The sequence below is a fragment of the Urocitellus parryii genome, chromosome 9, assembly GCF_045843805.1.
Source record: "Urocitellus parryii isolate mUroPar1 chromosome 9, mUroPar1.hap1, whole genome shotgun sequence".
In the NCBI taxonomy this organism is placed as follows: domain Eukaryota; kingdom Metazoa; phylum Chordata; class Mammalia; order Rodentia; family Sciuridae; genus Urocitellus; species Urocitellus parryii.
The window spans coordinates 34343578-34368927 of NC_135539.1; the positions used below are offsets into that span (position 1 = coordinate 34343578).

The 25350-nt window shown below is 40.0% G+C and overlaps 1 protein-coding gene across 1 annotated transcript in view; it reads left to right on the forward strand.

Annotated features, from left to right (window-relative positions):
* The first annotated feature begins 3752 nt into the window (after positions 1-3752).
* Positions 3753-25350, forward strand: part of Sdk1 (sidekick cell adhesion molecule 1) — a 903256-nt gene continuing 881658 nt past the window's right edge. Inside the window, exon 1 of the mRNA XM_077802503.1 lies at positions 3753-3981. Within this exon, the coding sequence (XP_077658629.1) occupies positions 3753-3981 (229 nt within the window). The remainder of the gene's footprint in view (positions 3982-25350) is intronic.

Sequence of the window (25350 nt, forward strand, 5' to 3'; positions counted from 1 at the left end):
AAAATGAAGAGACTATTTAGTGGCTGTCAAATTTTAACTTACAGAGGAATCACTTGAAGGTCTTGTTATAGATTGGATTCAGTAGGTCCAGGGCAGGCCTGAGAATGTGCATTTTAGTCCTTCTCCCAAGTGAGTTGCATGATCCATGGACCACATCTGGAATAGCTGGACTTTACATTGTAACAATGGGGAAAACATTAGTGGGCTCAGTGATCATCCTAATTCTACTTTATCATCTGTTTGGAAACACTCCCATCTCTAATTAAGCTTATCTTCCCAACTTCATATTCTGGAAAGCAGGAGACAACTACAGCTCGTACCAAAAAAAAAAAAAAAATGCATCAGTGTTCATGGAGTAACAACCCTCTACCTCATGGTCTTTTAGAATATATGCCCCCCTCAATTTTGGTACCGGGGATTGAACCAACTGGTGGTTTACCACTGAGCTACATCTCCATCCCTCTTTATTTTAATTTTGAGACAGAGTCTAAGTTGCTTAGGGTCTCATTAAGTTGCAGAGACTGGTCTCGAACTTGCTATCCTCCAGTCTCAGCCGCTCGAGTCTCTGGGATTATAGGCAGGAACCACTGTGCCTGGCATATAGCCCAGAATTTTTAAAGTTAAATGTACAAATTTAGAATGTTCACTTTTTAAAAAACAGAAGTGAATATTTAGAATGAGAAAAATCACAATCAATTATAGATTTTTAAAAGCTAAAGAATACCTCAAATATCACCAAATTCAATAAAATACAATTTTCATAAGTGCCAGAAATATTCCATAATACTTTTTCTTATTATTTTGAACTATATACTTTTTTCCCTTCCATATAAAATGTTCACTTCTTGAAGCCATATTCAGATGGATAAAACTAGGATGAAAGATTAGTTTTTTGGGCAGAAAAATTCCAATCCTGCCCTGGCTAGTTTCTCTTCCTAGCATTATAAGGGGTGTCTCTCTCTCTCTCTCTCTCTCTCTCTCTCTCTCTCTCTCTCTCTCTCTGAGAACAGCTGAAGTCTAAACACTTCTCAAGATAACAACCTGATAGGTCTTGTAAAAGGCAACATAGCCTGGTGGGAGAAATGTCTTAGACCAGGACACTAGAGATCTGGATTCTCATTCTGGTTTCAACACAGCTGGTTTGCAAATTTTAAACTTTCCTGGCTTCATTTCTTTGACTGCACAATGGAGATGATAATAGAACTTTACCTCCCCAGGATGATACTGGAATAAAAAATTTCCCAGAGGGGTCTTCAGACCTACTCTAGTAGCAGTGATGTCACTGATCTCTTATAATTTATCATATACTGACTTGGCTTTCCAATTTCCAAGCCAGTTTCCACAAAGTTTTCTGCTAACTGCAAGATAAATCACAGCAAAAGAGACTTTGGACATTTTTTTGGAGTATCCTAGAGTCAAGAAGCTGCCTATACTGTACGGGAGTGTGGGCATATGTTGCTATCTGAAAGGAAAAGGTTAAGTGTGGCCAAACGGGTGTGCAGAACAAGGGTAGTTTGTGACAGGCACTGCCACATTGGTGCGGGGGGGGGGGAAGGAAAACTAGCATTTATTGAGTGTGAATTAGCTCACTTTGAGGCAACCCAGTGGGATGGGAATTATTCTTAACTTTTTCCAGGAACTTACAGCCAGTGATTTGCCCAAATTTCACAACTTGAAAGAGCAGAGCTAAATCCTCCAAGCTCTAATCTGCTTCACCGATGCATCTCTCTCCCACCCCTGAGCAAAGCAGAGATGCTTACAGGTGGAGGGGGACAGGATTTGAGCTCTTGACCTTGGGCAAGACACTTAACCTCTGTGAGCCTCAGTTCCCCATCTGTATCAATGACAGCCATCTCTCACGGTGGGTAAGATGGTGCAACTGTAGAAGGCTGGCCTATGCTAAGTGCTCAAGGTATTGCTTGTTATCTCCCCCGCTAGGCTTTCATATAACCTTGCCAGTTTGAAGAAGCCCCTGTGGCTGCCAACCCAGTCTCATCCACATATCCTCAGGTCACCAGGGTCTTCAAAAGGGCGCTACTGGGTTCTGGCAGCCAGTGCCTCTTAGGGAACCTCACTATGTTCTCAGAGAACAGAGCACCTTTGGGCTGTGTTTTACCCTTATGTCGCTTCTAGCACAGGAAGGGAAGGGTCAAAAGGCGAGACTGGGGTCAGATGTAGTTCCTAATCCACCTGCTCCACTTGGCTGCTGTCTTTGGGCCTCAGTTTCTCCACCTTTCCTTTCCCCGTTAAGACTGGTGGAGGGCGGTGCTCAGACCCTAATACCAAGCTAACTCACCACAGGTGCTCTGTAAACAGGCACCAGCTCCCACTCCCCAAGTCCCAGTGACAAGCTCCCTACTCTCCCGCCTGGGGTCTTTTTTTGACTGGAACAATAAATACGACAATACCAACAAGTCTGCACCAAATACTTCCTGGACAGCAGGCTCTGCACTGGACGCACTCTCTGTCCCGTGGCTTTCCCCTACATGACCTCATTCAATCACCATCACATGCCCCCAGGCTCCTCCCGGCCAACTCCCAGCCGCATCAGTCTGTCACTCTCCAGCCCTCCTCCCACAAAAATGCTGGCCTCTCAGCTCCAGAGCGTTTAGTTCACCCCATAAACTCAGCTAATGCTTACCACATGCGGCCGAGCGTCCGCGCCCATCCCCATCCCACCCCTACTCCCACCCGCGCGGACTCCCCAAGCCGGCCGCTGGGATCTTTTCCCTGGAAGGCCCTTCTCCCAGACCCGCCCACCGCACGGCGGGAAGCGGCCGGCGCAGCGATCCTCCTGGCCAAACATGACCTTGGACTCTTCTCCAAAGCCAGGTCCACTCCTCTGAACTGGCAGTGGGGTTGTGCCCAATGGGACCTCTTGCTGCTAGGAATGAAAAACCCGTTTGCGCTCGTTTCTCGTTCGTAATTACAGCAACTTGGCGCGTAACCACCCAAGCACAGAGTCCGCGGGTGGGAGCAGGGCGGCTCCAGGAGTGCGTGGAGGGGCGTGCCCGCATGCCCCCTGCCCAAGGACCCAGCAGTATTCGCTCGTCTGGTTGCACCTGGGCGGGTCCCACCTGGCTCGCAGCACCTGGGCGGCCGACAGCCACCGGCGGGGTGAGGCGGCGCCACCCTGTCCGCGCACGCCGGGCCCGCGAGCCCGCCCGAGGAGCGCGTGCCGAGACGGCGCCGACTGCAGTGTCCGCCGCAGGTCCCTAGGGGGCGCAGCCGGCGCGGGAAGCCGCCAGAGCAGAGCGCCGGGGCCGGCGCGAAATTGCAGGCGGGCGGGCGCTGTGAGTTTGAAAACAGGCGAGCGCGAGGAGGCGGGTCTGGGCGCAGAGCCTCCTCTCTCAGCCAATCAGCGGAGGGCGGCGGGCGCGGGCGGCGCGTGCGACCGGGCTGTGAATGGGGCGCGGCGGCCGCGGCGGCCAAGGCGAGAGCCGGCGCGCGGGCGGGCGCACTTTCTCCTCAGCGCCGGGCGGGGGCGGCGGCGGCGGCGGCGGCGACTGCTGCTCGGCGCCCGCGGACCCCGTGGAGACCGCGACTGGCCCGGCGCTGCGGCCGCGGGGCGGCGGCCGCGAGTGGTGAGGGCGGCGTGCTGGGCGTTTGCCCCCGACAACTTCTCCCGGCCGGCTCGCGGACCCGGGACCCGCCCCTCAGCCCCGCGCTGCTGCCCGGCCGGGCGCGTTCCCGCGGAGGGGCAGCTGCCGCGTCCCTGCCCGCTCCGGCGCCCGGGGTGGCGGCCGCGCGGCATGGCCCGGGGCGCTCGGCCCTCGGTGGCCGGCGGCGGCGCGGCGCCCCCTGAACTGGCGGGCCCGGGGCGGCCGCGAGGGAACCCGCCGGGCCGCGACCCCGGCGCCGACCCCCTGGGACCCCGTGCGGCGCCCGAGAGAAGGTGGGCGGCAAAGTTCGGCGCTGGTGGCCGCAGATGGTGGGCGCTGCTGACGCTCCAGCTGCACTTGTTCCGGGCGCTGGCGCAAGGTAGGTGGGCGCTGGAGACGGGCGCCGCCGGGGGGCGCGGGCCTGTTCGTGGGCTCTGGCGGGGCGGGCTGAGGCCTGGGGCGCCTCTTCGGTGGGCTCGGATGGGCGCAGGCCGGGGGCGCAGCCTGAGTGGCCTGGGGTGGGCGCCGACTGGATGGACTCTGCGGGGGGCGCCGCCCGGGGTGGGCTCCGGCTTGTGGGCGCCGACCCCGGGGGCGCAGCATTGCGAACTTTGCGAGCGCGAGCTTCTGGGTCCCCGACTCTGCCTCCGAGTCCCCGGGTCGGGACTGCGCATCGCTGGGTCTGGAGGCAGCCGTTGGGTTAATGCGGTGTGCCTTTAATCCGCGCCGGAATGGAGGAGAGGGTAACTGAGCTATCTAGAGAATGCACCGTGTTTGCGGCTTTTTTGTTTCCCCTGAAGCGAAGCCGTGTACAACCTTTAAAGTTACGGCCCCACCATCCGCTCCTTCAAAGCACGCCGGAGTCCCGTCCCATTGCTCTGATTGAACGTGGGTTGATGAGTGTCTGAGTCCTCGCACCGCAGGCTTGTTAAGGACGGTGACATCGGCGGTGGACTTCAAATGTCAAGTGCCAGTCACTGCCAGTCTCCCTTTCCAGCTCTCTCCCCAGGGCCCTGTCCTCCTTGGAGTCCCCCAAGTCCTGGTTCCCGACCCCAAGTGGGTGCTGTACAATCGGTGGAGCAAAACTTTCAGCGTCCACAGCTTTGCCACTCCGCTTTTTCTTCCTCTGTTGACTTGTATTTAGAATACAGTGGTGATCTCTAAAACGGGGAGAGGGAATCTGCTGATTTCAAATGACCTTTTGAAAAATGGAGATGTAATCTCTTGGGAAAGAGCTTTCCCACCTAAATCTGAATTTCCCACCTAAACCTTTATCAAACCTGCTAGGTAGCATCTTCTTTCACAGAAGTTTGCTGTTAAAAATAAAATGTTAATACTCCTCTTTGGTGGGGTCTTTAAAACACATCCGTGAACTCGTTTTGCTGTTATCTGCTTTAGAAAAATTAACTCTGGTATTCATTACCTGTGTCCTGAAATATTGCCACCCTAAGAAACTATACTCTGGGTTTGATGAAAGTTGCCAGCATTAGCTGTGTCCTGTGTCAGGTGAAGATGATTTAGGTGTGCCAGTGATTTCAATGTGATAACATTTTAAAGGTCTGAACTCAGTTATGATCAGATAACATAACTTTTAAATTAAAGCTTATCTAATGTTTTCTGAGTTCTTGTCTCCCTCAGGCTTTCATAAATGCCTCCTTTCGAATTTTTACTACATGAAAACTAATTGCTGTACTGCTGGTTAACTCTTCCATTACTTGTAAAGAATTTTATTTCACTTATTTGTGCTTTTTTTTTTTTTTGCTTAATGATTTAGTCTGTGAGAAAAGAATTGAGTCAATTTGTAAAATGGCATCTGTAGATTGTCAGAAGTCGGTTTGGGTGAAGAAATCTCAATCACTTAGGATGACCTTTAGAGTAAGAATGGTGTTTCTTCTTTCTAAGTAACTTGCACTTTATAGTAAGACCTATATATTTCAATATTCGAAGATAAGTGCAAAATTAAAGTGATGGGAAAAAATCCATCAGTGGCTTTGTTTTGAAGTACATTGCATGTAGTTAGTTTTCATCAGTTGCACTTTGAAGACCATATAAAGTGTTAGGTTTTTACAGCTGAAACATTAACGAAAATCATTAATTAAAAAAACCTAATGTAACATGAGCTTTATTAGGGAGGACTGTTTTATTCCTTGTTGCCGGTAAAAACATTGGTACTTGTTTTACATTTATATGGTTTATGAAAGTGTACAGGTTTTTTAGTGTAAAATTTCAAATAGGTTGTCACAAATTTTAAATTCATTGACAGGTTTCTGTTCTCTGTGCTCTGTGAAATGTGTAATATATCCATCATTTTTTGTATCATATTGAAAATGCATATTACAGAGGAGATGTCACCATTTGACAAATGCTCATGTATCTTGAAAATGAAAATTCTGGTACTGCTATAGAGATTTCTGATGGAATGATGAGTTGGTCATATGCACAGGAATGCACTCTTGAATCTCATCAGATAAAATGTAACATTCTAAATGGAATAGTTACCACTAAGTTGGAACTGGTGATAAGTACCATATCATTACTATGTAGCAGGGTGAAACTATTCCTAATTGCTCAAGTGTTTTATCTTGGCACTTCATGTGGGTAGGCTTTGCTAAAGGATCCTGGAAAAAAAATAAAAGGCAACGTTTTTCATTAAAAGTTATGTGTATTATTGAAATAGCTACAAGAGGAAATGTGTGAAATGTGAAATGCTAGATTCTCATCTGCCAAATGTAACTTTAATATGTTAGAGTCTTCTTTTTACATGGGAATTCCCCATGTATACTCTGCTTATTGGTGTGTCTGTGCTTTCTGTGGATTCCTAAGAAGCCAGATCTGATTCTGAAAGGCAGGTGGCAATGCATGCTTTCCTATGCTGTCCACCAAGGAGCCAGCTGTGAGTGGTTTAGAAAGATGACTTCGGAGGCAGTGGGTGCCTCCTAAGTTATCACATGCATGCCTTTCTTTAGCTCTACTGCCAGACATTTTGTAGTCTTATTGATTCTGGTCATGCTTAGAATACCTTACAGACTGAGCTTGTATCCATCATGCCAAGATAGGAATTTTTTGGGTTATTCAGAGTCCTCAGTTTCTCATTTGGAGTTAGACTTGTGATTCACATTGCTGTGTTAGAATCACCAGAGACAATTGGCAAAGCTATAGAGGACCAACTCCTTTTGTTTTTGAGCCACAACTTACTTTCCAGGTGATACACTGGTGTTTGAGAAGCATTAACACACATTACTTTGTTTTTCCTCACTCTAGTCATCTGCCTTTTTCCTGAAAACTCTAACCCAAGTGTTTCTCAAACTTGGTTTCATGTTGGAGTCACTCGTTTGCTTTAACTGATGTAATGCCTGGATCTTTTCTTTCTTTTACTGTTTTTTTTTTTTTTGAGAGAGAGAGAGAGAAAGAGAGAGATAATATGAATGAGAATGAATATATATATTTTTTGTAGATGGACACAACACAATGCCTTTATTTTTATGTGGTGCTAAGAATCGAACCCGGGTCCTGCCCGTGCTAGGCGAGCGCTCTACCGCTGAGTCACAATCCCAGCCCCATGCCTGGATCTTACTTCCAGAATTTGTTTGATTAACTAGAAGTTTGACCTGGGTATCAGGCTGTTGAGAATTCCCTAGTTATTCTTGTTTGCCAACATTTGAGAGCTGCTGCTCTTGTTTCTTTGTATTGCATTTCTGTCCTTGTGTTGGCTAATCACATAATTTCATCCAGTTCTGTCACTATTACCCTGATTTCCTAGGATCTGGACCACTTTCCTCAGGCTATTTCCCAGCCTTGGTAAGGTTCACTAATTAGGCTTTTTTGTGACTTATTTGGAGAAATTACAAAACAGTATTTATTGGGATCACTACAAAACTACAAATCTAGCTTTCTTTTAAGCCCTTATTGCTTTCCTTCAATGCTGAAGTGCTTTGTTCCCTCTCTGAACCTTCCCCTCACAACTTTGTACTTTTGAGTTTTAGTTGAAACTTCGGTTCCAGACCAAGTTTGGAACCTACTTGCTCCAGTAGATAGTCTTTCTTTCTTCCTTTCTGTTTTGGTACTTCCTTCCTTTCTTTTTTGGGAACCCAGGGGCGCATAACCTTGGAGACATATTCTTAGCCCTCTTCTATATCTTATTTTGAGACAGGGTCTCTCTGAGTTGCTTAGGGTCTTCATAAATTGCTGAGGCTATCTTTGAACTCATGATCCTCCTGTTTCAACCCCCCCCCCAGTCTTATGCTTAGTAAGTCCCCAGATACTTACTGAATTAAATATCATTAGGCCACTGCATATTTTACAGATGGCAACTAGTCATTTGATGGGTGACTATATCAATAGTAAGTGGATTGTCACTTATACAGTCTGCATGTGTAGCCACCTGTAGTCTTTCCTTCAGTGAGCCATTGTGTATCAGGCACCATGGGTTTATTTATTTTTCACTATGACTTCTGAGTGCCAGATAGCATTTTTTTTTTTTTCATCTTACCAGTGAGGAAATAGCACTGAGAGAGAAGTTATTTGCCTAAGGTCCCAGGACTGGGGGTGGAGCTGGGGTTGGAACTGGGGGTGAGGGTGGAGGTAGAGCTGGGGGTTAGGGTCGGGGTAGGGAGTCTGAATCGGTGTCTGTGAATATTAACCAGAGTTCACAACCATTGGATTAGAGTGTCTCCCATGTAGCCTCTGCCTTTATAAGTGGAGTGGAGAGTGGGGAGCAATCTGATCCTAATTTCAGGAAAGTTATGGGAATAATGTTTTAAATAACACATTGAGTTACTTTAAGTCTCAGCTTACTTTACATTTATGATTGAAAGATAATAAAAAATTAGGTAATTTGGAAGACAGAGAAATGTGTATTTTCCCATGATAAAATAGCTATTACTATTTTGGTGTATTTCTCCCTCCCTCCCAAATTTTTCATAACATAACTTCAAATTTTAGCTGTAAGTGGGTTGTGGCAGTCTGTTGGAATTGAATGGGCCTTTCCGAGTGGGATTGGACTGGATCAACCATATCTTTGAGGAACATTTGGTAAAGTCTCTTATCTGTACTCAAGTACATGAATTTAAGACTTTTAAATAAAGAGACAAGAGTTTGTACAGATCTGTCATTTATTAGGTTTCTTTAGCATGCATTTTTTCTAACATCTGATAAGTTCAGCTACATTCTGGGATTATTCCTGGCCGGAAAGTTTCCCATACCCTTAAATCTTGGGGCAAAACAAAGTGGAAGATTTTAAGCAGGCAATTCAGTGGTATCAAATAAGACTTTCTAGTTAAATTCTGTTACCTTTATATTTTCGTCCTAAGGGTACTTGCATCATTTTTGTTGATAAATGAATTTTGATATTTCAGGTGGTTTACAGCTTATAGTATCTTCTCCCTGCCTTCTGACTTTCCTCGGTTATCCCTGAGATAGAAACCAGATATGTTGGATCACTAACACTAGAATTTAGGAAGGACACAATGAGGAGGACAACACTGGATTTCAAGTAGGTCATGCTTAAATTTTTCTAAAAGTGAAGAAAGTGATAGTTAGACTAGACCCCCCTTTAGTATCATGCATGAACATTGAGTGAAGTCAAAGGTGGGAAATGAAAATAGGTGGAAAGGTATAGTATAAAGGGTTAATTACCTTAAAATAAAAGGTATTAATGTAAGTTTCATTTGGTTAAATACTCCCAGTAAGAAGTGATGCCTTTCTACCTAATGTAATTGAACATTTAAATCTATCTAGACACCTTTATTGTAATTAAACTTCAATTTTTTATAAGGCATTGCCTTAAATTCCCCTCTAAATCTGTACATCTTTGAATCAAAAGGGCATGAACATTTGCATCCATAACCCTGAGGGAGAATTGATTTCATCATCTGGGACTGCAAGTATGGCACCTCCTGCCCTCCTATGGCAGTACATAGAAATTACAGTGATAAGCTTTTCACTGAGTAGCCCATATGTGGAAGTCTCAGTTTGACAGACCACTGCCTGCCACTTGTTGGTCCTATACCTGAGACCTGTTCTGGAGAAATTTATTATTAGTTTTAAAACTTTATTACATTAACACTATTTTTATTATTATATCCAAATATAGAAATAAAAAAATACTATGGGAGCATTGCCTTAGAAGACTTATGTTTGTGCATTTGCTTATTCTAGTATTTACATTATTTGGCTTCCTGACAGTAAAGTCAGAGACTTATTATGTCAGCATGGCTCCAGTCTTGTGTGTGTGTGTGTGTAATTTCCTCTCTAATAAAGCTTTCCTAGAAACACAGATGTGGCAAGTGGAAAAGACTTTAGGCTAAATGTTAATAGCCCTGGCTTTTATCTCATTCCGAAACTACCTGGCAATATGAGCATGTTTGTTGGCCTCTCTGTTTTCTCACCATAAAAGGAAGTGGGGAGGCTGGGGTTGTGGCTCAGTGGTAGAGCGCTCGCCTAGCACTGGGAGGCCCTGGGTTCGATCCTCAGCACCACATAAAAATAAAATATTGTGTCCATCTACAACTAAGAATTAAAAAACAAACAACAACAACAATAACAACACCAGCAACAAAAAACAGGTGAAGTCCCCCCTCCCCCCAAAAAAGGAAGGGGATTAGATTAGATGAATCAAAATTGTTCTGCTCTGATTCTCTGATCTTTATGTTATATCCTTTGTATCCTTCACCAGAGTCTTTGGGTGTCTCCTTTCTGGGATTCTGTAACTCCATGTCTTAGCTCTTAGAACTGACTTCTTTTCATTTTACTTTTGTAGGGTATTTACAATGCTTAAGTCAACTGAGGTGAAATATAAGGTGCTGTCATCTAACACATAATGTATTTACTGTAGCCTGAAAAAGGTTCATGCTCAAAAATTTAGGTTCTGAAAGCAAATTAGTGCCATAATTTATCAGTGTATATCTGAAGTTTGTGGAAATAAATTTTCTTAAAATAGGAGATGGTTATTTATCTAAATGGCTAAAAAAAAAAAAAGGACAAGACTAATAGAAATCTACTGGAGGCAATTAATGCAGCAAAGAAATTTAAAAAGAAATAACAATGGTTAGGAGAATGTTTACATTTACTGGACAGTGATCATAAGTAATTAAAGAGATTAGCAGATGATGTCTGTTGATATTTCTGTGCTCAACCTAATGTTTTGTTGGTTTAATTGTGTTCATTAGTAAATCAAAGAGCTCTTAAAAAACACCAATTATTTTTTATTTTAACTGGCTTAGCTGGCATTCTGTTGATAATGCAGACAATGTCTATTGAAGTTAATAGCTATCAATGAAACAATCCAGTTTCTTGACAGCTGATGTGTCAGTCAAGTAAATTTATTTACTGACCTTTGGAGATCAACTTGTTGAACATGACCTAAGACTATAATTTTTTTTCAGTATTTTGGCCACACTGTGTTTTTTCTTTTTGATGATTCTGCTTGGAATTGAACCCACAGGTGCTCTACCACTGAACTATATTCCCATCCTTTTTTATTTTTAAAGATTTGAGATAGGGTCTGGTGAAGTTGTGATCTTATTGCCTTCAAGCCTTCCAAGTAGCAGGATTACAGGCATTCACCACCCCACCTGACTCATTGTATTTTTTTAAGAATTATAATTTTAATGGATAAGGCATGACTTTGGAGAGAGTGGTCTAGCCCATTCTCTAAAGCCCACTCTCCAAAGTCATGCCTTATCCATTAAAATTATAATTTTTTTAAAAAATACAATGAGTCAGGTGGGGTGGTGAATGCCTATAATCCCAGCTACTTGGAAGGTTTGAAGGCAGAAAGATTATTACAAAGAAAAAATTAGCCTTGGGTGCTGTTTTGTTGCCTTTTCTTCCTTTTATAACTCTCCTCAGATTCTTTACCATGAGAGGTTTTTCAAGATTGATTTTTACAAAGATGAATGGTATTTCCAAAAAATAAAAATAAAAGTGAAGTAACCAAAAAATAACTATAGTGACTTGGGGAGTAATATGGATAAGTGGGGGAGCACAAGTAGTTGCCTATATTAATAACAGGTGTTAGGAATTTTAGCAACTCAAGAGGCTTATGAGGAATATGTTTCAGATTTGGACTACGGAGAGATCTTTGAATGTCATTAAGTATAACCTGTTATATTTAGGGCAATCATATCCAGATATATTTTTTTTTGTGTGTGTTTTCTTCCCCCATGATTGAGGGCATGTTTTCAAAGTGTAGGGCAGTTCTGTCTTGACTTCTCTCTGGGTGTTACATGTGTTACAAAAAGAATGAATATTTTGATTCTGTGAGAGGAAGCCCTTCTATAGAATAGATGTCAGCATTGATTTTATACATGAACCACCAGATGGCAACAGAAAATGTTTATATAGGATATAATCTGTGGTTTACACAGCTAATATTTTTTTCTTCTGTGATACATGCCTTTTCTCAGTATACTTATAAAGTTAAGACAATTTCGAGTTTGTACTACCTGAGAATGTACAATCTAATCACAAAATAGAGTAGTGATATAGTATCATTAGAAAGAGGTTTTTATTTACATGAGTGAATGCATAAACTGTTCCCAAAGGAAGTGAGTTTCTATGGATGTAGCTTTATCATTTATATTATTGTATAGTGATGCTTCTACTTCCACTTTTTATTTTTTTTTATTTATTTATTTATTTTTTTTTAAGAGAGAGTGAGAGAGGAGAGAGAGAGAGAGAGAGAGAGAGAGAGAGAGAGAGAGAATTTTTAATATTTATTTTTTAGTTCTCGGCAGACACAACATCTTTGTTGGTATGTGGTGCTGAGGATCGAACCCGGGCCGCACGCATGCCAGGCGAGCGCACCACCGCTGAGCCACATCTCCAGCCCCAACTTCCACTTTTTAAATTCTGCATTTATTCATCTCTTATGGTAAACTGTGTTGATTTGCAGAACATTAAAGAAATGGTGGTTCTTACCCTAAAGCATTTTATGTAACACCTTTAAAGGGAGGAGATATATGAATTTACAAACACTAAGCATATTTATATATTTGCTGACCAAAGGTATTTTTACTTTATGTACAATTTATTTTTACCTTGTAGGCATAGCCCCCTCTTTTGAAAGTGTGTCATCCTGGCTCTTAAAGTCGCTTGCTTAGCTAATGTTTCCTGAATGCAACCTAGAAACTCAGTCTGAACTGCTTAAGCAGGGGTGGGGGAGTGGTGGATAATTTTATTGGAGAGATCTGGGAGTGTAACTAGAAGGATACCTTGAAACTTGGGCAAGTTTATAATTAAGGCCTACCTCAGGAATAACAAGAGCCAAGTGCTCATGTACACAGACTAGCAGGCATAGTTTTTCTAGTCCTCTTTTCACAGATGGGACAGCACTTTGTGAAAAGGGACAGACTTTGATAACAAGTCTAAAATTTGTGAGATGAACAGATTTGTATTTTAAAATCATTTTTGCGGGGAGGGAGAGCATTGTTTTTGTTGCAAAACTAAGAAAGGGTAGAAGAAACCAGAATGAGTGACTATAGATGAGGTAGGCTGTAGCAGAAGTGAAGGTGGGAGGAGTGGGCAGGCTGAACTGTGGTGGTGATGCACTAGTGAGAGATTAGGAGGCCAGAAATGAACAGGATTTGGTAATAGGTTGTATATGGAGAGTAAGTGAGATAATGTCAAAGGTGATATCCAGGTTTCTAGCTTGCATGTCTAGTTGGTTATTCATTGAGGTTGGACCATCTCACTTGGAGCAGTTATGGTCATGATTCTGGTTTTGAATGTATTAGTGTGTTGTACCCTGGAGGCATCTGGACAGAGCTGTTAAGAAAGTGCTTATATAAATGAGTTTGGAAATCTGAGAAGTCTATGCTTTTGGTATAAATACTTAATGGAGATGGGATAGTTAGCAACTTAAGAGAATGGGCCTGGCATAAAACAAAACTGGCAAAATCAGTTGCTAGATGTGCTTCCTTGGGTTCACTTCTTAATCTTCTTCAAACCTTACTTTTCTTATCCCTGAAGAATTGTATAATAAGTATATTCACTTAATGTATCCTTTAACGATTTTTGGGTAAGGTGTTTAGCACCTTACCAAGTACATGCTATTTTTATTTACACTTTGGTGGACAGGCCTTATGCTTCATTCAACTTTTTTACCCTCCATAGCAATAGAGATCAGTGAGCCACTGTAATAGAGTGGGAGTGTAAACAACTGACACAACTAGAGACGTATTCTAGTAGTAGTAATCTGGCTATGATTTAATGGGTAAATTGCAGGGGGAGGGAGTGGAATGATGAGGATAAGTTAGGAATAATAAATATTTGAACTCTGGTAGTATTGGGATGGAAAAATTGGAATGGTCAGTATTGCTCCAAGAGGTGAATGAGATGGAGACCAAGACCATATATTGGATTTGTTGATGAGGTGAGAAGTAGTGATCCTTTTTAGTATAAGTTTTCTGGAGTTCTCAGAATAAAGTATGTAGAAGCTGATTATGGGTAGGGAGAAAATGGAGGCAACAGGTGTGTTCTTCTACTGTGGAAATTCTCAAGCAGTGAAAGAACTAGCAAGGCATTTGAAATGCATAGTGACAAAATGATCTTAAAATGCCTTGGGAATACTCATCTTTTTTTTTTTTTTGTCCTTTCTAAATTTAAAAACTGTTCTTGAGACTGGGGGAGAAAAAGTGGGCTGTTTTCATCTGGCAAAATGGTATGTATTCATCACAATTTTGTTATTTCAGTTTCATATTTCATGCCTACTGGAAGCTTTTAGCAGCATTGCTAGCAGAGCTGATATAGAGGACTCAAATCCCCACCCCACTGTGAACACGTAGAAACTGGACAAAAATAGAGCAAGAATAAACAAAAGCTTTCTTGGGCTTGAAAGACCAGGACATGCCCAGGTGCAAGAAATGCAAATAAAGCTTGTGCTGGGACAGTAATCAGGAGCTCCAGGCCTGTGACAGTTTCAGATCTGGATATGGGTTGCAAGGGCTGGGTCTGGGAGTCTATTAAAGGAGCAGAAGACTCAACTTTTAGGTCTGCATATATTTGGAAGGTGGAGTGGAGGTACCCTGGCATAAAAGATACCCTTGAAGGGCTGTCCCATCTGTGAAAACAGGACTAGAAAAACTATGCCTGCTAGTCTGGGAAAGTGCAAATAAACTGCTGTCCTAAGGTAGTGATAATTAGAATTAAAAAAATAAACTAAAAAACAATCGTAAGGCTGCAACTCACAGTGTGGGAGGGGGGTAGGTTCAAATCCAACATTTCTTCCAGTGCAATTAACTCTCATACTGAGAAATTAACACAAAATCTGGTCCCGAACTATGGAAACTAATAGAGCCCTCAGAAGGAAGTGTAAATATAGCATGAATAAACAAAAGCAAATTAAAAACCTAGGACTTTTGCAGAAGAAATAACTTGTGTTAAAGATGAACTTGCAATTCAAAATGGCCCAGCCACACAAGGAAATGAATCACTGTGAAGGAGAGTCAGCAGATGTTATAAATAGGAGAATTAGTACTCCAAGAGGTAGAGAGGATAGGACATGTGAAAGAGATTACTTGGTTAAAATTATTAGAGATGAAAGAAGTAAGACTATAATGAAAGAATAGATTAGAATGGGAACATATATATCTGGAAAAGAACCAAATAAAACTTCTGGAAATGAAAATTATGGTCATTAAATTTAAAAAAGTAACCTCAAAGTACAGGTTAAACAGCCAAGTGATATAATTGAAGAGAAAACTATTGATTTTTAAGGAGATTTGAGGAAATTGCTTGAATTCAGTACTGAGAGATAAAGAGATGGAAAATGAGTAGTTAAGATTCATGAACTTTAGAATGAGAAAGGCCAGTATCACCTTCTGTAAGCTTCTAGGAAGAGCAAGTGGAGGAGAGGCACTATTAGAAGACATAATGGTTGAATATTTTTCATAATGCAAGGCCTGAGTTCTTAGGTTCCAGGATCACAAGGAACCCCAAACAGGATTGGTAAAAATAAACTCATAACTTGGATACATTGTAGGTGAAACACTAGAAAGTAAGACAAAGCAATTTGAGGCATACAGATAATCTAGATTAGCAGGTGTTTTATCATGAAGATATTTGAGTAACAGCTTCAAAGTACTGAAGGGGAAAAATTATCCTAGAAGTCTGTCTTCATATAAAGAAATATTTTTAAAAAAGTGAAATAAAGATTTTGTAGATAAAGACAAAGTTGACCATTTATTTGCTTTCTCTGGAGTAACTGCTAGAAGATGTACTTCAGGAAGAAGGAAATTGAAATTGGAAGGAGTGAGATGCAAGTAGCTAAGTGATAGGAAGCAATGTAGTGTTACCTTTCTTAAGTTTGTTCTGTAAATACTTGTGAAGTAAGGAGAGTCAGTAAACCTGTAAACCTGGGTTCCACATCAATGGATAATCCAACCTTGCATTGAAAATATTTGGGGAAAAGAAATTGCATCTTCACTGAACATGTGCAACCTTTTTTTCTTTATTCCCTATACAATATAACAATTACTTATATAGAATTGTATTATGTATTAAAAGTAATACAGAGGTGACTTAGAGTATATTGGATGTGCATAGTTTATGTGTAAATACTGTGCTTATTTAAGGGACTTGAACATCCACAGATTTTAATGTCTGGTAGGGGAGAAGGGCTGAAGATCCTGGAATCAATCCCCCATGGATACTGAAGGACAACTATATCAGCAATTTCCATTGCTAATGTTGTAATATGTACAGATTAGCTCAAGAGTGTGAGCTATGGGGTGTAGTGAATATAGTTAGCTAAAGAGTGTGAGTGGCGGTGGAGTGGATGAGTTTGAGATGTTGGTCAAAGGAAATTTCAGTCATAAGTAATAACTTCTAAAAAAGTTCTGTTTCACAACATGGTGACTGGAGTAAATAACAATGTGTTCTTGAAATTTCTGAGGATAGATTTTAAGTGTTCTTGCCATAAAAAGTATGTGAAAGAGCACACATATATTAATTAATTCAATTTAGCATATTCCACGTGTATACTTATTTCAAAACATGTTGTATATGGTAAATATACAGTTGGCCTTTGAATAACACTGGGGTTAGAGGCATTGACTTTTCTGGGCAGGCAAAAATCTGTGAATAATTTTTGATTGTCTGAAAGTTGGTAGCCTGCACTTGACTGGAAACCTTACTGGTAATATAAACAGCTGTTTAAAGCATATTTTGTAGGCTATATGTATTATATACAGTGGGAAATAACTGGAACCACAGATATCACAAATTTTTACTATGGCATGTCATTTACTGGAGAGAACTACTCAGGTTGAGATGGTTAGTGACATGGTGTTTTAAATGAACACTTGAACTTGCTGTATTGGTGACAGGAGGTGGCTACAAAATTATTACAGTAGGACAGTATAGGCTACAGTTAATTGTAGTTTTAAATTTTTTTTTTTTTTGGCTGGGGACTAAACTTGGAGTCTTGTACATTGTAAACACAAGCTATACAACTGAGCTTTCCCATTAGCCTGCAGTTGTGACAATACTGCATCTTTTTTTTTTTTTTTTAAGAGTGAGAAAGGAGAGAGAGAATTTTTTTTTAATATTTATTTTTTAGTTCTCGGCAGGCACAACATCTTTGTTGGTATGTGGTGCTGAGGATCGAACCTGGGCCGCACGCACGCCAGGCGAGCGCGCTACCGCTTGAGCCACATCCCCAGCCCACAATACTGCATCTTACTGTTTATATTTCTCTCCATTTTGAATGGCACTGTACTGTGTTTTGTCTAAGTTTCGATAAATTTTAACATTTTTCTTCTACACTACTCAGGATTGAACATAGGGGTTCACACATATGATAGGCAAATGCCCTATTACTGAGCTACATCCCAGCCCCAAATTTAACTTTTATAATGAATTTGTGTATATTATATAGTAGAAAATGATAACATGGACTAGTCTATACCTATTTTATATATTCAAGACATATCTTTTTCTTCTTTTTTTTTTTTTACGTTTCAAGGCTAAGCAGTTTGCAGGCTTTTCAAATTGTTGCAAATATCAAAAACAAAAACAAGAACAAGGGGTTGGGGATATGGCTCAGTTGGTAGAGTGCTTGCTTAGCATGCACGAATCCCTGGGTTCAACCTCCAGCACCACAAAACCCCACAAAAACCTAAAAACACAGAACTACTGCAAGTAACTGGATCCATGCAGTTGAAACCCATGTTGTTCAAAGCTCAACTATATACAGTCTTTGCCAATTAGAATAAATTTTAAAAAGTTGGAGCGACAGTATTAGTTCAGTCAGTGCTTTAAGTCACTGTATGAGGCAACACAGGCACAGTCAGTGAAACAGTTTCTTCCTGTGGGTCCTGTGGTTGATTAGGACATGCATACTTGCAGATACAAGGCAGAGCAGTCGACAGTGGAGGGCCCTTTAAGCCAGACAGAAGGCTCAAAGTTGGGGAGATGAGGGTAAAGTGGGGATGCTAGTGGGCATTTTAGACTCTGGGGATGTAGAGTAACACTTGGGAACACAAAGATGAAGAATTCTAGAAGGAGCCTGAGTAACAGAACTGAGGAACACAACTCTTAGATAAAAGTTATCTTGCCAAACAGGAGTTCCAAACATCAAGACCTTCCTGTTTAGCTGATGTATTTGGAATGCTGTCTTTACATTCTGAACGCTGGGGGTCTTATGATCATAGCCATTATTCTGTACAACCTTTCATAGCTATCAGAAACATAGCTAACAGTTGGAATGGAACCACCATTTGACCTAGTTACCCTATTCCTTGACATATACCCAAAGACTTAAAATCAAACATACTTCAGGGATACGGTTATATAAATATTTGTAGCAGCTCAATGCACAATAACTAAGGTATGGAACCAACCTAGATGCCCTTCAACAGATGAATGGATAAAGAAAATATAGGACATATTCACAATGAAATATTACTCAGCCATAAAGAATAATGAAATTATTGCATTTGCCAGTAAATAGATGGAACTGGAGACTATCATGCTAAATAAAATTAATCTCCCCAAGCCAAAGACTGAATATTCTTTTTGATATGCAGATACTGACTCAGTGTGGGGTGAGGAAAGAGGAATGGAAGTTCACTGGTTTGGACCTGGGAAGTTGGGGAAGCAAGAGGAGAATGGGAAAGACAGTAGAATGAATCTGATGGGACATAACATTTCTGTGTTCATATATGAATACACAATCATTGTAACTCTATATCATGTATAACCACAAAAATGGGAAGTTATATTCCATGTCTGTATGATATGTCAAAATACATTCTATTATGTATTAACTAAAAAGAACAAAAAAAGTACTTTTAACAATTGAGGGTAAGTGTATACATAGAGGAACATGATTGAGAGCCTCAATTGATAAGGGTAAATAACATGAGAATATAGTTTGCATTTTTGTGGCAACTTGACATGTCTGGTTGACTGGTGGTTTCTCACCAACTTTTAAACTTTGAAAATGGCTCAAATTTAGTGCCATGGACTATTGGAAAGACAAAGATCCTCTTTGTCTTTGCTGTTCTATGTCTTTGCTGTTCTTTGTTAAGTCATCAAAAGCATGAAGCATAGGATGTGGTATACATCTATGTAGATGAGATGGATACTGTATAGCAATTTAAAAGTATAGCATTTTATTAGCTTCAAATACAGCTTGAGTTTTTAATTTTTTTTTAACTTGCAGTTACTTCATTTCAAAAAAATTGCTCTTTTTTTGGGTGAATAAACTGAATTTTGTCAGGTACTATTGGCATCAAAACTTTTTAAAGTCAAATCTCATGTGACCTGTGGATTATCCCACATCAACTATTAAGGAAACCTGGGGAGTGCTAACCTCTCACTTCTGTTCCCTTGTCTTAGGAGGAAGCTGTGTTGGCTGGAGTCCTGTGTCCCTGTGGTCAACATCAGGTCACTCTGACAAACATGATAAGCATCTGAATTTTTCTGTCTCTTTATAGTGGCTGGTGTGGCACATGAGAAGATTACTATACTATGTCGGTATTAAAAAGAATGTAGAAGTGGTTCTAATTGACATAGAAGGATGTTTGATATAGGTGAGAAATTGGTTACAGAATGCTTTGTACAGCATAGTAGCACATTTTTATTGAATGTTTTTCACATATGGGCCAGTTTACTGAGGACTTTCTATGCAGTATCTCTTATGTCCTGTTTTGTAGATGAAGAAATGGAGGTACAGAGAAATTAAGGTCACTCATTTAGGTGGTGGAACTGGGATTTGGATGCAGTGCTGGCTGTCTTTGAGCACCTGTTCTTAGACTTTTACTGCACTGTGGTGAGCCTCTATCACAGGAAGCCTCCAAATATAGGTTTTTATGTGTGTGAAAGTAGAAAAGGGCCTAGAAACTAATTTTTGGTGAGTAGAATTATGATGTCCTTTTAAGAACTTTTCTTTATTTTTCTAATTTTCTATAATGAGATTAGGTTGCTTTTGAAATAAGAAATAATGTTAAGTCTTATAGAGAAACATAAAGATGAAAAAAATGGGAGTATTAAATAAAAAAACAGGTAAGAAATTATTGTGATTTACAGTTTGCAATATGATTGAAGGGGTACACAAACTTTTTAAAGTGTTTATATCTGTTATTGAGGAATCTTTTCTTTCTGAATATACTGTTTAGTGAGCTTTTGTAACTTTATTAAACTGTAAAGCCATTAAAATTCTTTGCCATTTGTGATATCAGTGGATTTGAGGAGGAATATGGTATAGAAGTGGTTTAGTGGTTCAGGTTGAGATTAAATGATTGGGGATCTGGATTTTTTTCCTATTTGAGGGATATTAAATTATTGTTTGGGCCTTATTTTGTTCATCTGCTTGAAAAAGGTATGCAGTATCTTAAGTCACAGGCTCTTTATAAGAATAAAAAATTACTTTGAAAGATGGATTGATAAACACATTTGTACCATTGATTTCTGGTTAGGGCTGTTTAATCTTTTTGATTCCACTGTCAAATTCTCCCAATAACAACTCAGATATCGAATCCATTCAGTACATACAAGTTTTTTAATGATACTGTGCACGAAATCATTGAAACATGCAGTTGTAAATTAAAATTAGGAGTGAATTTAAATTTAAATATATGTAAATTTAGTTCTTAAAAGTTAAATTTAAGTATACTAAATATAATATAAATGTAAATTAGGAGAGCATCATGTATGCATGCTGTAGTGTTGTAGGTAACAGTTGGGTGGCACCTGGTTTACAAAAATGTACCATTTTCTACAGTCAAATGCTGTACCCCTGAGCTCCATCCCCTAAAGATGTACCATTTTCTGAGAATGCACTGGTACATAGCAGAGGCACCATTGGCTGTTTCTCTGTCCTGTCATCTCTTGACTTGTTTTTATGGAGCTCTACAAATGCTTGTAGCCTGGAGCTGTTGTGGGTTTTGTCCATCCTGAGATTTGGATGTTCAGTTCTTCATCTATTTGTTTTCTAGTATATCCCCATTTTTTGCTTAAACTATCCAGAGTTGCTTTTCTTTGAGCACAGTTCAAACTATTAAAAATGAGGAAGGATGTTTAATACTCATTACCAACAATTTTGAATCATATTATAAAATTGTAATTCTTAAAGTTAAGACAAGCAAAGGAACATATATTGATTCTTAATGGTTATATTATCCATGTAATTATAACAAATGAATATGGGCCCTTCTTTTTTTCTTTTGCTCCTTGGCCATGAGGTGAGTGGTTTTACTCTGCCATGTACTCCTTCCGTGATACATTCATTGCCTTGCCACAGGTCTAATAGCAGCAGGGTTTAATCAGTTGTGAACTGGAACCTCTGAAATCATGGCCCAAAATAAATTGTTTTCCTTTACAAGTTTATTATCTCAGGTGTTTGTTATAGTAACAGAATGCTGATAATTTGTTATAATAATGGAAGCTGATTTTTCTTCCCTGTCTCCATTAAGGTTTTTGCAGTCTTCCTCTTCTGTGTTCATAGGAACTGGTTTTTCCTTTTCATGCATGGCTGCACATTTGATCCATGTTTCAGACATAAGTGTAGCCTTTTTTGTGTGGTGGGGGGTACCAGGAATTAAACTCAGGTACTGGACCCATGAGCCACATCACCAGCCCCATTTTGTATTTTATTCAGAGACAGGTCTCACAGAGTTGCTTAGTGCCTCACTTTTGCTGAGGCCAGCTTTAAGCTTGTGGTTTTCCTGCCTCAGCCTCCTGAGCTGTTAGGCCAGGTGCAGAGGCACACACCTATAAATCCTATCATGAAAAACATGATTAAAAAATCTAAGCTACAAATGGTAGCACCTAATTAATGCCATAGCAGAAAGGATATGATAGGTCAGTAAAGTCAACAACAAACCAAGAAACCTCAAGATAGAAAATAAACATTTGTTGGGGAACCAGTGGGGATGGGGGGAGAGAAACATAAACAATGAAATTGGAAAAAAAGGACAGCCAAGCTAAGGTAAAAAGGTCATAAAACAAGCAAAAAGTGAAAATACTTTCTATGTACTTTATTTTAGTTGAGGGGTTTATTTGATAATTTAATGAACACAATAACTATGATTTATTAAGTAAGACACCGTGCTAAGTACTTTACATATATTATCTCTTCTAATCCTCATGAAAACCTTGTGATTTGTCTCAGTGGTTGAGTGCCCCTGAGTTCAATCCTGGTTCCAAAAAAAAAAAAAAAGGAATATTTTTGCTGGTGATACTCTGAATTAAATTAAATATTGGCCACCAATTTTATGTACATCACTAGATGATTCTTACTGTGATTGGGATTTCCAAATGAATAGAACTGAGATTTGGATGCAGTTGTTATTTGATTGAGGGTGGTAAATGTGGGCCAAGATGCCACAGAAGAGTTTCACTCCTCTGGGCCTGTCTGGTGATGGCTCCAGGAAGACTGTCCCTAGGGGTTAGTCACAAGGGGGAGTGTGTGGGGACAGGGGTGGTGAATACAGTGCATTGTTCAGTTAACTTTGGCTTGATGACTGTCAGTGGGGCTTCACAGGGAATGTCATGCAGGGTGTTGTATATGTGTGAAAAACAAAAGCATGTTGTGTAGCCGGGAAGCATAGTCTCTCTGGGCTATTGCTGTTTCCTGTTTGGCCTCAGAATGCAAGCTATCTAGCTATGGGAAGCCCCTTTCCTTCTTCCCAGGGTAGGGATGGGTTTTACTTGAAGTCTGTGGGTCCACCAGATTATCATGCTTGTTGAAGTGAGGATTGGTTCTCCCAGAACTGTGAGGGCTGAGTTCCTTCTAGAGTATCAGTGTGACTTGTCCTCACCTTCTGTTGATGTGTCTAGCCCTGCTGGCTCAAGAGTCAGAGTTGGCTTTATAGTCTCCTTAAGAGTAATAAGTTCTGTGGCTTTTTGGTCTGATAGGTTTTCACTGCCTGATTATGTACAGACTGTTTGTTAATCTTAGTGTTGTCCTTTTTGGGTTTATAGCATCGTATGCTATGGCAATGAGGAAGGATCTATCATCTACTCCCAAATGATCTGCTTTTTTTCTGGTCTGTTTATTGCTAACTTGGCTGCTTCTTCTGCCATATAGTGGCAATGAAGGAAATAGAACATAAAACTTGAAATACAGTTAAACATTCTGCTCAAGGATTTTACTTTTGTTATTGCTTTTTCTTCATATTAAATTGTTTTTCATTTGCCCATATATAACCCATTTTTAGCAATCTTTTTTTTCCTTTTTTTACAATTTGACATTGTACTTTTCTAAAAATTTGAGCACTTAAGGCTGGTACACATGTACCAGGGCCTTCAGAGAGAGAAAATAAATTTTTCTTTGCCTGATGGAATTGCCCAGAAGTGTTGGAGGATATGGTGTGGCAGAATCACAATTTTTTGCCCTTTGAAATAGTCCTGCCTGATTTGCTCCACCTAACCCATTTCATTCTTTTGTGGGGATTTAAGTAGCTCCAGATGATTCCTTCATGCACACGGCCTTTGCCCTACCTTCCATGCATCTAATCTGAAGGAGCTGGGCAGTCTAGAGACCTGATTCCAGTTTCCAAACATCTTTGCTCTCTTTTGAAGTTTTGGCTTCTTTATATTTTTTGCCTATCCTTTGCTTTTAAGTTCTTATTTCATACACACCTTGAATTCTATGGAGAAAGCTATTAGTTAAATGAAAGTATGCATTTTTGCATTATATAGAGTAAGAACTCATGTCACTGTAAATTGCTGTTCAGCATTCCAGTTTAAGCATTTCATTTCACCTTCTTTAAAAGCCTAGCTTTATTAAATATTTCCTTTATCTTAATTCATCTATGAAAACCCTAATGATGGGAGGAAGCATTATGATTAATTTTGGTCCTTACAAATAAGTCATCAGAACAAACTAAATCTATGGATCTGTAGATTTCAAAAATCTGATATTTTAAGCAAATGTCTGTTTAATGTGTCCATTCCAGAATAAGTCATTCTTGAGACATAGAATTTGTTCCAACTCCTCCTTGTTAAAAAAGTAAATGACATGTATCCTTTACTACATAGAATGAGAGCAAACTTTATACATAGCATTACACTTGACCAAAAAAAAAAAAGTTTTTAAAGAATGATATTTTGCTCTCAAATATACACAGGTACTGTCAAGAAAGTGTGGCTTTCAGAAAAGTTAGCTAAGGATCAAGCAATCTGAATTTGAATTGTGTTCTTGATAAAAATTGAATGTTGCCTGTAGATGCTGATGCAGACAATCATGAAGCTCTTGAAGTTTCTGTGTTTTTTTCTTCTGAAATTTAACTTTTGCTAAAGTAATATAGAACATAGGGGTATCTGGCTATCCTGCATTTTAAAACTATTTCAGGGCTTATCAACTGAACATTCTTGAAATGAAAACTATTAATTGTATTAATCATACATGAAAAGGAATTCCTTTTCAAACTAAAAAAATTTTTCTTAAAATCCAGAAATAAGATGATACTATGGCATTTTTTGACAGACTACATGGAAGCCTTAAAATCAAAGTAAAAATGAATTAGAAAGTTGTCTTTGATTTTCCTGGGTCATTTAATCTGAGTCAATTTCTTCAGAGCACATAAAGTTTCTTAGAGCACAATTCTGGGACAGAATTCTGGGTGGTTGACCTGTAAGCAGTGAGCTTTGACCTGTTGCTTTGGCACTGGAGGCTGAACAAAGAATGTCAAGCAGTTGGGAATATATCACAACCTTTCTTCCTATTGTAAGACTAATTCAAGGCACTGTTTAAATAGGCTAATAGTGGATCAGTTAATGATCATTTCCATGAATGACAAGCCATGCCTTTTTTTTTTTTAAACAAAGACTCTTAAAGGCACTATAAACATCTTATAGTATTTGAAGTTACTTTCCAAAGAAAGGTTCTTCATTTTGTGACACAATAACTTTGTTTAAAAACTTAAGCTTTAATGAAATGAAAGTGGCTTTTTATTTTAACTACTTTGTAGACAAATTTATGGAATTCTAAGGTAAACCTGTAGCAGAGGTCTTGGATATACTTTTGGCTTTCCAGCCCTTTTGCTCTCTCCCATCTCATACAATTATTTTTACTACCTTTTTTTCTTTTTGAAATATTTTTTAATTCAAGTGAAATTGACATAATATAAAATAAAATTTTCTTTTTGGTACCAAGGATTGAACCTAGGGATCGAACCACTGAGTCATATCCTTAACCATTTTTTGTATTTTATTTACAGACGAAGTTGTCACTGAATTGCTTAGGGTCATCCTAAGTTGCTGAGGTTCTTTGAACTTCGATCCTCCTGCTTCAGCCTTCTGA